Source organism: Citrus clementina, unplaced genomic scaffold, assembly GCF_000493195.1.
Source record: "Citrus clementina cultivar Clemenules unplaced genomic scaffold, Citrus_clementina_v1.0 scaffold_4, whole genome shotgun sequence".
Classification (NCBI taxonomy): Eukaryota; Viridiplantae; Streptophyta; class Magnoliopsida; order Sapindales; family Rutaceae; genus Citrus; species Citrus x clementina.
Genome location: NW_006262274.1, coordinates 19018075 through 19030257, shown reverse-complemented (window position 1 = coordinate 19030257; position 12183 = coordinate 19018075). Strand labels below are relative to the sequence as shown.

At 35.1% G+C, this 12183-nt stretch overlaps 1 protein-coding gene across 1 annotated transcript; it reads left to right on the top strand.

Annotated features, from left to right (window-relative positions):
- LOC18043913 lies at positions 1-7519 on the top strand. Its single transcript, XM_024185985.1, has 5 exons — positions 1-309; positions 868-1869; positions 1982-2722; positions 3750-3971; positions 6403-7519. The coding sequence occupies exons 2-5, from the start codon at positions 874-876 to the stop codon at positions 7333-7335; spliced, it is 2892 nt and encodes a 963-aa protein (XP_024041753.1). The 5' UTR covers positions 1-309; positions 868-873; the 3' UTR covers positions 7336-7519.
- The last annotated feature ends 4664 nt before the right edge of the window (positions 7520-12183 follow it).

Here is a 12183-nt window from a genome sequence, read left to right as displayed (position 1 = left end):
TGCTTTATTGGTGGGAATTGGAAATTTGGAACCCCGGACTCCGCAAAATTTCCGCTTTGGTCAGCTTTCACTGTCTCATCTCATCTAGTCATTAAAGCCCTTGCCGCGGGCGCAAGTGATGACGTGGCGATACTTGGTTGGGTTTGTATAATACTAGAAACGTCCGAGCTCTTCTTTTTCCTGCCTACTCATTCATGGCTTTTGAAGTGCTTCACTTTCACTGTCACCGAGTTATTTGAAGAACATAAAGTCAGAAAAGCTGATCCGACAATCATCCCCATAATCCCACATCTGCACAACAGCCAGAAGGTAATCCTTCTTCCATTTGATCTTCATTTACTTTGATGTCAACATAGTTTATTATCTTTGCCTATGGTTACAGTCGTGCATAGATTAGTCATAGCTTCTAGTGTTTAATGGGGTTCAATTTACTTTTAACATTTCAACAACATGCAGTCTCTTTCTTGTTCAGACTTATCATTTTTAATTGTGTAACAAAGACGAAGACTTCTCTCATTCATTTAGTTTCAGAATGATAATTACTTTCTTTGGTGTAATTAAGTTTATCTATTCATTGTTACAAACTTCAACCCTAAGATTTCTCATCAAATGAACTATAGGGATTCAAATTATCACTCTCTGCATCTCTCTCTAAACATAAATTGATTTGCATGTTTGATTTAATTTATATGCCTGATCCTCTAATTATTCCTTGATTTTTAGTTGTCTTGGTTAAAAACAGACTGTAGAGTTAATTAGATTTCATAGAGATGTACTCAGTGCAGCTGATTATTATTATTGTTTATTTGTATTCTTGATAAAACCAAATAGAGGAAAGATGTATAAATGCATGTTCTTTGGTTGCAGAGCAACATGTCTGTGCTCGTTAAAATTTTGAGATGCATTTTTTGCTGTTACGATGAAGATTATCATGATACTGAAAGGGACTATCGGGCGAGATTACTTGGAACATATAATCACAACTCTTCTGTCGGGAATTCTAGTTATCACAACTCTTCTGTCAGGAATTCTAGCTTTACTAATCACGATCTTCTGCGTCAACATGATTCAAACAAAATCTATTACTATGAATATTATCCGAATGTGTCAATTAGTGAGCCAACTACAAAGCAGCCTAATGCTATGTCACAGCAAACAGAATATGGTAACAAATCGTCACTGAAAGGGAATAATGAAGTGTCTCAGAGTTTAAAGAGCTCAAGACCATCACCACCTTCATCCTCCTGTTACACATGTTCATCATCACCTAATAAATCACAGTCCTTAACACAATTGTCATCATTCCCTAACCCTGCATCTGCTTCATCTAAGCCATTTCTATCACCAAAAGGACCCGCTCCATCATCTTCCAGCAATTCATCTTCATCATTCCCTAAACCTGCAATTCCTTCTTCAAAAGCATCTTCATCATTGTCTAGCCCTGCATCGTCTGCTCTTAGTCAGTCTTTATCATCACTCAAACCACATTCATTTAATTCTGATCAACATCAATTAACTGCTAAGCCACCTGAATCTCTTTCTCCCTTTAAATCATCTCAATCTTCATCTGGTTCTACTTCGACAAAGAATGACACTGCACCTAAAGTTTTGAATAAGCCATTGTTGCAGAAGGCTCCTCCATCTTCTCAGCCTACCCTTGCTCCCCTCCCCCCTGATTCAACAAATCAGCAGGAAAAGGATAGCTGTTTATTGGTCGAGAAGGGCTCATCCAATTACAAGATTCCTAAGGATATTGAAGATTTGAGTAAGAAAGACGTTGTGCCTAACGTTTTGAAGAAGCCGTTGTCTCCATCTACCTACAAAGATTACTTTGCTGCACTGCCATATGCCGAGGATTTCTACCATGTGGTGATTAATTACTTATGTCCTTTCTTCCTGATTTACTTTATTGTTTGATTTCATGCAATACATATTCATTTCTACCATCATCTGTTGTATATTCTTGTTGTTGGATATATGGGTTCAGGAGGGCTCATCATCTGTTTACATGCCTCCCAAGAATAGTGAAAATTTGATGAAGAAAGAAGCTGCCCCTGAAGTTTTGAAGAAGCCATCTTCTCCATTGTCCCGGAAGACCCCTTCATCTTTGAAGCCTGCTCTTTCTCCACTGCCTAATGATTGTACTAATCAACAAACAAAAGGAAACCGTGTATGGGTTCAGAAGGGCACATCGCCTGTTTACTTGACTCATAAGAATAATGAAAATTTGATGAAGAAAGAAGCTATGCCTGAAGTTTTGACGAAGCCATCTTATCGATCATCCCATAAGTCCCCTTCATCTTCTAATCCTACTCCTTCTCCCCTCCCCAGTGATTCAACAAATCAACAAACAAAAGGAAATGACACATGGGTTCAGAAGGGCACATTACCTGTTTACATGACTCCCAAGAATAATGAAAATTTCATGAAGAAAGAAGTTGTGCATGAAGTTCTGAAGAAGCCATCTTCTCCATTGTTCCATAAGGCTTCCTCATCTTCTAAGCCCACGCTTTCTCCACTCCCCACTGATTCAACAAATCAGCAGAAAAAGGCTAGCTTTATATGGGTTCAGAAAGGCGCAACTAATTACAAGATTCCCAAGGATATTGAAGATTTGATCAAGAAAGACATTGTGCCAAAAGTTTTGAAGAAGCCATTGCTTCCATCTACCTACAAGGATTACTTTGCTGCGTTGCTATATGCTGAGGATTTCTACGAAGAGGTGATTAATAAATGATGCCTTTGATCCCCATTTTTCTTTATTGCATGATTTCATGTGAGATAATCTCATTTCTACCATCATATCATGTATATACTTGCTTTTCATTGAAGACATATCTATTGTGATTAATGCAATACCACTCGCTCATGGTTATGCTGCAATTAAAATGGTCTCGGAAGAAGTCATCTATGTGCAATTGTACATCATGTTAATGGAATAGATTTTCAAAATAAATAGTACATACAAATACAATAAATCAAAGTTGAGTCATGGGTTAGATTGTTGAGAATTCTAAGGAGCTCTGTTGAAAGGGATATGTTTTGAACTGGCAACAGGTTGGATTGAATCAAATTTATGTGTTGTGGGACCTCTTGAAGAATCTATCTAACCTGTTCGTATAAGAAATTTAGAACCAAACGGCATAAATTATTAAAGAGTTCTTTAGGTTATATCATAGTGAATGGTGCCATCCATACCCAATTAATGTTACTTGCAGAACCCCTAGTAAAACCACTGAGAAATTATTAGTTTGCATCAGATTATAACAAGATTGGTGCAATTTGTACATCACTAATTTCCTAAAACTGAAATGTTTAGGAACACGATTTTCAGAGTGTTGGCTTGAGGTATATTTCAGTCAGGTTCGAAAACAAACTGAAGGAAATCCAAAATCTATTTACCGTCTTTTGCTTAACATAAGATAGCATGATGAATAAAAAGATTGGAAACTCTGATATTTTGAATAGTAAGTTGTTTCTTTATTGTTATTTTTTGGTTAGATTATTCCCCATGGGCGCAAATTATTGGGACAGATGCTTTTATTCAGTGAATGCAGTTCAGTTGTATTTGTATTTATGTATTCTGTCATATCTTTATTCTTGTAGGTATTCTTCCAAGCTTCTCTATCCAAAGCTTACATTTTTATAATAAGATGATTAGATGTTGCTGTGGACTGAAAACTTTCATCAAAGATTTTTCATGCTTTTCTAACATTTTAGATAATTTTTTTGGCTTTCATTGTGATCAGAAGTGGAGCGGTTTTCAGTTATTCAATGTCACATTGGAGTTGCATAAAGCTGCAATATATGATAAGTCACTCAAGAACAAGAATCTGGAGGAGAGTGATGAGACGGATGATAAACTCTTTGTAGCCTTTGAAATTGATTCTGTTCCTGAGAGGCGACCCTTTCTTTTATCTAGAGATTTTGTTTATGCACAACGTTCAGGTGGCAAATCCAAGAAGTTTCAAGTAAGTATCCTGATCTTTCAAACTTTTGATTTATAAAATCTCTCGCCGTGCTTTGGTGACAAATGTGCATATCAGCCAAATTGAAAAGAAAGATAGAGAATGAAAAAATAAAAAATGTAGAGAATAGTGAAAGTGATGCAGAGCAAGAAATTGAAGAAATCCTAATTATATTTAAATGTATAATATTTAGGAATATTTTAATTAATTTGTATTCTAGTTTAATTTGGTTTCCTATTTAGAGTCTTATTGTTTAGGTATTGCTTATTTGGGTAATATTCCTAATTTAGGCATAAGTCTTATTAAAATAGGTTTTCTAATCATATTAGGATAAGTCTTACTTAGTATAAATAAGTGTCTTTTGTAGCTTTTACAAGCAGAGAATTTTGAGTTTAATAATATTTCAATTTTCAAATCTCTTTGTGAGTATTTGAACAGTTAATTCTCGGTATTCTGTGGGATCAACGAGTCTTAACCCCTAAGTTCGCGGTATTCTTTTGAATCAACGTGAATTTAGTTGTTCTTTTATTTCGGTATTCTCTAGAATCAACGGAATATTTTGAACATTAAACTTCCGCTGCATCAGTTTGTTATGAAGATCTTTACCCATAAAGCATGCATATGGATTTGATGAAGTTGTTCACGATGATGTTTGTTATGAAGATAATGAGGAAAATGGTAACTTTGTTCCTTTCGACAATATTATTCCTTCCGAGGAGAATATTAATTGGCAATTCATGTCTACAACAAATCCTCAACACAAAGACATTGATTTGGATCAATCGCCGAAATTTGATGAGTATCTTGATATTGTGGGACGAGAAGAGGTAATTGTTCATCCATCTTTTGATCTTGTGGAGGAGAGAGAGATAGTCGTTGATACAATCTCTTATTGTTCTCTTGATTTGCCGAAAGAAGACAAAAAGAGTTGTGATATTTTTCAACAATTAGTGGATTATGAAAAGAAATTGTTTTTCTTCAACTATGTTGAAGTTCGACACGAACAATATGAGAAGACATTATTAGAGAAGTTGTTGATAGAAGAATTTATTTTACGCTATTGGAGTGATTGGATGGACGTTATTACAAAAGTTGGAAAATTTAAAGTTCGTTGTCTATGTCGAAGCTCTATTTTAAAAATTAATCCTTATGCACATGAAGATGTTCTTGAAGACTACAACATACAAAATTCGAGGACGAATTCTCTCAAGCCTGGCGGGAATGATGCAGAGCAAGAAATTGAAGAAATTCTAATTATATTTAAATGTATAATATTTAGAAATATTTCAATTAATTTGTATTCTAGTTTAATTTGGTTTCCTATATAGAGTCTTATTGTTTAGGTATTGCTTATTTAGAGTCTTATTATACTAGGATTAGTTTCCTTATTAACTAAAGTTTAAGACTTTTAAATTCCTTTCTAATTTAGAATTTTGTTTCCCTTTCAATTTAGGATTTTGTTTTACTTCATGAATTAGGATAATTACTACTACTATAAATAGCTCCCTCTTGTAGCCTTTGAAAGCAGAGAATTTTGAGTTCAATAACATTTCAATTTTCAAATCTCTTTGTGAGTATTTGAACAGTTAATTCTCGGTATTCTGCGGAATCAACGAGCCTTAACCCCTAAATTCGCGGTATTCTTTTGAATCAACGTGAATTTAGTTGTTCTTTTATTCCGGTATTCTCTAGAATCAACGGAATATTTTGAACATTAAACTTCCGCTGCATCAGAAAGTGAGTAGAGAGAAAAGTCCAAGTGTGGAAAAAGAGATGGATAGAAGTGAGGGAGATACCCATTTTTTGTTATCTCAATAAAAATCATAATAAAATACATAGTTTTAGTCCTATTTATTTTAGCCAACAAAGAACCAAAAATACAACTTCTAACCGAAGAGAGATCTGCTACTAATAAGTGATGAAAACTAAATCAATTAGCCAAAATAAATAAGGAGAAATAAAAATTCAAAATTAAACTTATTCCTAACTCAACAACTGGACCTGACAGATTCATGTTCTGTAGTCCCTGATAAGTTAACAAGACTATCTCTTGAATTTCATACAAGTGATCAAGTGCATAAACTTTTTACGTATAAGTGGCATCTAATTTGGCCATTCCTTTCGATTTTTATGTAACCAACCATTTTTTTGGTTTGAACTTCAGATTAAAGAACAAATGCTCTGTTTTAAGATAGATTATAATTTCGCACAAGGACACCCAGTAAGCTTAGCATTTTGCTGGTCATGTAACTTTGAAACTATTTTTTGTACATATCTGGATCATTTTCCATCTGGTTAATCTTGAAAGGATTGGTACAAATTGATAACATCAAAACTAGCTAGGTCATCGTCATTCAATCATTTTGTTTGTTGTTTATTGTTTGTTCATATTTCCATCTTTTCCAGAATATTTATGTTCGCAAATCCTGACCAGGGTTTCCTTTATCGAGTGGTTAAGTGGACTACTGTTTTAGTTGAATTTGAAGAAGATTTTCATTCTCAGCATCAACCCAACCACAAATATGATGTTAGCTTCTCATTCAACAGAGTCTGTTTGAAACGGGCTCACGAAGCAGTTGCAGATGCATCAGATTCTTTATTCAGGAACTACCTTTTTCCTGATTGTGCCTCCAGAAAGAGCATCCCTTACCCATCACTTTGTCCTTATAGCAATTATAAACTTGATTCGGATAGCAATTCTGCAGTGCATCAGATATTAAGCTTTGAGGGCCAGTCACCTTATCTTCTAGAGGGTCCACTCTGTAATAATTTTGTACTTTCAAAAACTGGAAATGTTGTTCGAGAAGCAGTGCTCCAAATTCGTCGGCGCTCGCCTAAGAGTCGAATTCTTATATGTGCTCCTTGGAACAGAACTTGTGATAAGCTAATGGAATGTTTGATGAAGGATATTCCGGCATCAGAAATGTTTCGAGCCAATGCTGCATTCAGAGAAGCGGATGGGGTATCAGATGAAATCTTTCAGGTATCACTTGTTGAACGGGAGTGTTTTTCTTGTCCTCCACTTGAGGAACTGAGGCAATATAAGGTGATATCTTCAACTTTTGTGAGTAGCTTTCGCCTTCATAATCAAGGAATAACTGCTGGGCATTTTAGTCACATTTTTCTCATAGACGCGTCGTCTGCCACCGAGCCAGAGACAATGATAGTTCTTGGTAATTTGGCTAACGAGAACACAAGAGTAATAGTCACTGGTGCTCCCCATAACAGTCCAAGTAGGGTTCGATCGGATATTGCTAGGAAGAATGGATTAAAGATGTCGTATTTTGAAAGACTTTGTCTGACCGAGGCATATAGGAGTTGCAACTCAATGTTCTTCTCTCAACTTTTCACAGAAGAAGTCGGATAGCTTTCTTCCATTCCCCCATATCAGTCTGGTAGCGGAGTAACTAACAGAAACCTCTCCTGTAACTAATTTGCTGCTCATGATGTTGTTACTACTTGCGTTGTGTATGTGTAGATGCGAGAACGTTTCCTCTGAGAGTTCAATACTTGTTAGTGTTTATATACAAAGATTAGACTGTTCTCATTCATTGACCGAGAAAATTAGCCCATAAAACTCAAGCTGATTAATACACCACTAAGCAAGAGGCCCTGTGACAATAAACTAAGCGCGTTCTGGTTTTACTTATTTTTATTTTTTAATATGATCGGAATTCATTGATGATCCATTCAAAGAATAAGTTGCACTTTGTAATGAAGTCTTTGAAATGAGAAAAACAAGTCATGTGGATCTACATGAAGATGTACGCGGCCCCACTTGCACTTTTTGTTAAAATTACGTGGTCTCGGTCCTCTCTTTGGCTGGGTTTATTTCACTCAAAGCCAGAAATATTATGCTCGTGTGGGTGTCTATAAATATGGATGAGGCTAAGTTGCGGCTTCTGCAAGTAACAGCTTTGGCAGGGTAAGCTTGCATGACCTTGCATCAGCAGCTTTTTCTCTCTCATCCAACACGCGTGCAAGCTTTCCATTTGCTATATTACAAACAGAATCTGTGACATAGTCCATACTATATGGATTTATATACACACGCACACAAGTTTTTCCTCATCTTCTCCTGCAGTAAAGTGCTTTGCCTTTGGACTCTTCTTTAGTGCTTTCACAAAAATTGTCTTTAGTACAAATAAAAATAAAAAACGGATCCTTGACTACTAGCATTCTTGATCTGCTCAAGAACCAAATGGTAATTATATTGCATTTGATCTTCATTAATTTTTATTTCAAGAATTAAAATCTTTTCATCTTATGGAAGAATAGTTTGAGTTTCATCTTACTTGAACATAGAGTCATGCATGCTTTATTTGATTGCTAGTTCTTCTGTTTTTAGGGGAGCTTAATCTTCTGTCCACATACTTTTAACATTCAATTAACTTGTACTAATATAATACGATTTTACATTTTCTCATGCACTTTGGTTCAGTATGATTGCTTAAATTTTATCAAATGATGTTTAAAATTCTCTTACATTACTAATCAACAATTTTTTTATGGGTTCATTTATCCTCTAATTGGCCCCCCTGATTTCCACTATAAGTAATCTTGGTTACAGAGAAACTTCAGTTTCTGATTTTCATCATTTGGATAATGTCAATTTGATTAAATGCATTACACAGTAACTTCATTGTTTCTTCTTCCTCACCAAGACGTATAAAGTTGATGTTGTCCGGCAGTGTGTGTGCATTAGGCGAAATTTTGCTATACATTTTCGAGGACCAAGATCATGGAACTAGTAATGAGACTTCAGAGATAGACCCTTCACTCGGATCACCTTCCTACAACACTTCTGTTAGGAATTCTAGTCTTGAGAATAATGAAGCATCTTCATCGTTCTCTAGACCTGCAGAATCTTCATCATTCTCTAGACCTGTAGCATCTCCACTTAGTTCTGATCAACCTCGATCATCAGCTTCTTCACCATTCTCTAGGCCTGCAGCATCTCCACTTACTTCTGATCGACCTCGAACATCGGCATCTTCATCATTCTGTAGACCCGCAGCATCTCCACTTAGTTCTGATTAACCTCGATCCTCAGCGTCTTCACCATTCTATAGACCTGCAGCATCTCGACTTCTGGTCAACCTCGATCACCAGCATCTTCACCATTCTATAGACCTGTAGCATCTTCATCGACTTCTGATCAACCTTGATCATCAGCTAAGTCAACTGCATCTTTATGTGGTTTATCTCAATCTCCTTCCATGCCAACTTCATCATCCCAAAAAGCTCCTCAGTCCTGTAAGCCCACTCTATCTTCACTCAGCTTTAATCTAACAAATCAATAGAAGAAAGCTAAATATACATGGATTCAAAAAGGGACATCACCTATTTACATGATCCCTAAGGATATTGAAAGTCTAATCAAGAAAGATATTGTCCACTTTCTCATTTCATACAAAACTTAATGCATATTCATTCTTGTGCGAATGAACTCTCGCATATACTTTCTGCTGTCCACATAATTTAGCTAAACACATAATAACACATCACGTAAATACATAGGCAAAATCATATAAATTCATATCCGTACATATCAAATATAGGTTTTTTAAACTTGTCAAACATGTACATATTGTTTATTATGATTCATTTAGAAGTTTAGTTTACTTATGTCTTGGCATCCACGTATAAAAAATGCATATTGATATAATCGACCTAAAAATCATTAACAAAACTCTGATTAGATATAATCACATTATAATCATAAACTCTAATAGCATCAAATTTTACAAGGCATATGCTGACATATTAGAAATTCAATGCTTAAACCTTCATAGCTTAATTCCTTCAAAAACTTTTGAAAATAATTACGTTTCAAACATCATCAATTTTGTCAAATAGTTTTCTGTTTCGAACATATTTGTTTTAAAAGTACAAAACAATTTTTTGTTTTATCATAAAATCATGAAATTTTCCTAAATCACTCTAGACATACATAAAAATCACTAGTCCAAATTTCATCATTTTTGAATAAATCTAGCTTCGGTAAAATAGTTTCGTAATTCATGTTCTTCACTGAAATTAGAAATTTTCAGGTTTTTAGACTTGAGTTAAAAAAATCGTAATAAATTGAATTCTTATATGATTAGTCGAAACAAACTTCAAAATATTCTTGAAGATGTCTAATTTAACATATCCAAAATCCAGAATCAAAATCAATATGTACAAATTACTATGATTTTCGAAATAACTCATTGTCAGCATATTTTCTGCAAAATTTTAAATTTCTATTTCTACTACAATTATCTAATCATACTTCTTCATAATAAATTAACAAAAACCAAGAATTGAAATTTACCTCTAATCTTCTCCCAACATAATATCAAATTCAAATTACACAACTTTGATCTCATGTGTTGCTTAGGGCCATTTGACGAAGAAGACTTCTTCTCTTTTTCTCTTCTTCTCTCTCTTTGCTCTCTTCTTCTTTCTTTCTTTTTTTTAGCCGATCTCTTTCTCTCTCTTCAATGATAAAGGCAAAGCATCTTATTCTTTTTATACTAAAATACAAAGACCACTAACAAATTGAAAAGACTAAAATACCATTAAGAGAATTGAGATATTACAGTACAAGTTGGTTCTGCACTGATATTGCTCGGAATAATTGGTTAAGGATGTCATATTTTGAGAGACTTCGTGTGACCGAGGCCTATAGCAGTTCTGACCCAATGTTCATTACAATGGTGTAAACTTTGAGATGAACTCTTTTATCCTTCTGTTGTCGTAAATCTTATCTGCTATTGCAGCAACAGCAACCTCTATTATAACTTAGTTTTCCTCTCGTGAATTTGGTACAATGCCTTGTTGTAATTGTCTGACTGCAAGATTAATTGATTTGTTATTTTCGTACTAGTTGCTCTATCTAGTTCATGCATTCCATGATGATTGAATGTTTTCTTTCTCATGAATCAACAAAAATTGAAATCTTCATAAATTGTGTGCAGGTCGTTGCATTTTCTGTCTCCATTTTAGTTCTGTTCTGACTATCATAATAGAACTCATGCGCTTGAGCGGGCTGACTACTTCGATTTTGCCGGTAGAAGTATCATAACCACCAATATTGGTTTGGAGGCATCTTTTGCCAGTAGATTCATCTTGTCGATCAAGATTGGATTTGGATTTTGGAGGCGTCTTTTAATGGGTGAAACGATATGTTGATGTTAGAATCTTTTAGTTCGTTTGTTAAGGAATAAGGATTATGATACAACCCCAATATTACAGTTAGACAAGCCCAACTCAGCTAGCTCTATCAATAGCGAGGAAAAGGCCCAGGCAAACTCAAGTGAGGCTATCCAAAACCGACCCCAAGATAACATCAAGCCAAGTCGCGTAAGGAAGCCTCCCAAATGGTTCAAGGATTACACACACTGAGCATATATGAGCAGAGGATTCGGTTTCTAACGGCTTTAGCTATTTAGAGAATAATTCTTTGTTATAGAGAGAGGTTGTTATTTAGTTTTGACAGCTGTGAGCATATTCTTGCTGCTATAAGTATTTCCATGGTTGTATTTGATGGGATATATATAAAATTCTGGACTCAGTTTCTTCTTCTTCTCTGAAATTTTCTCTCTATTCTCTCTTGCCATTCACTCGTTTCTTTAAAATTCTGGGAGCTTGCACTTGCTTGAAAAGTGTGGAAACCTTGCTGTTCGGTGTGCTCACCAGCGGCATAACAGATTAAGAACCGCAAGAGGGTTAATCAGAATAAGCATATTATGGGATGAGAGAATATCATGCCACAAAATTAGCTTTTTGCTTGGACTTAATTTAAAAGTTGGCATCTAATTAATTAACCCGGAGAAGAATAAGAGACGTGCGTGGCAGTATAGAAGTGGAACCTCCTACAGTTAAGAGTCTTGTTCAATTAAAAAAAAAAACTTTTTCAGCTTACTGACAACTCTCATCCACTCTATTTATATGCCGCACATGGGTCCACATGATGACGTGGCCTCACTTGGTTGAGTTTTCTATGCAAGAAACAATATGCTTTCATCTCCCATGCAAAGCTTTTAACTTCTGGATTCTTGAGTTGTGTTGGAGTGCCTTTTATACTGTGTGTAAGTCGTTCTTTGGAAAGGAAGATTAAACTGAAAAACCACTTGTGTAATTGTGTTCCAGTATTCTCATCTGTAACAAAAGAACCAGGAGGTAATCAATCGTGCTTTTGATCTTCACTTATTTTGATTTCAGGATAGTT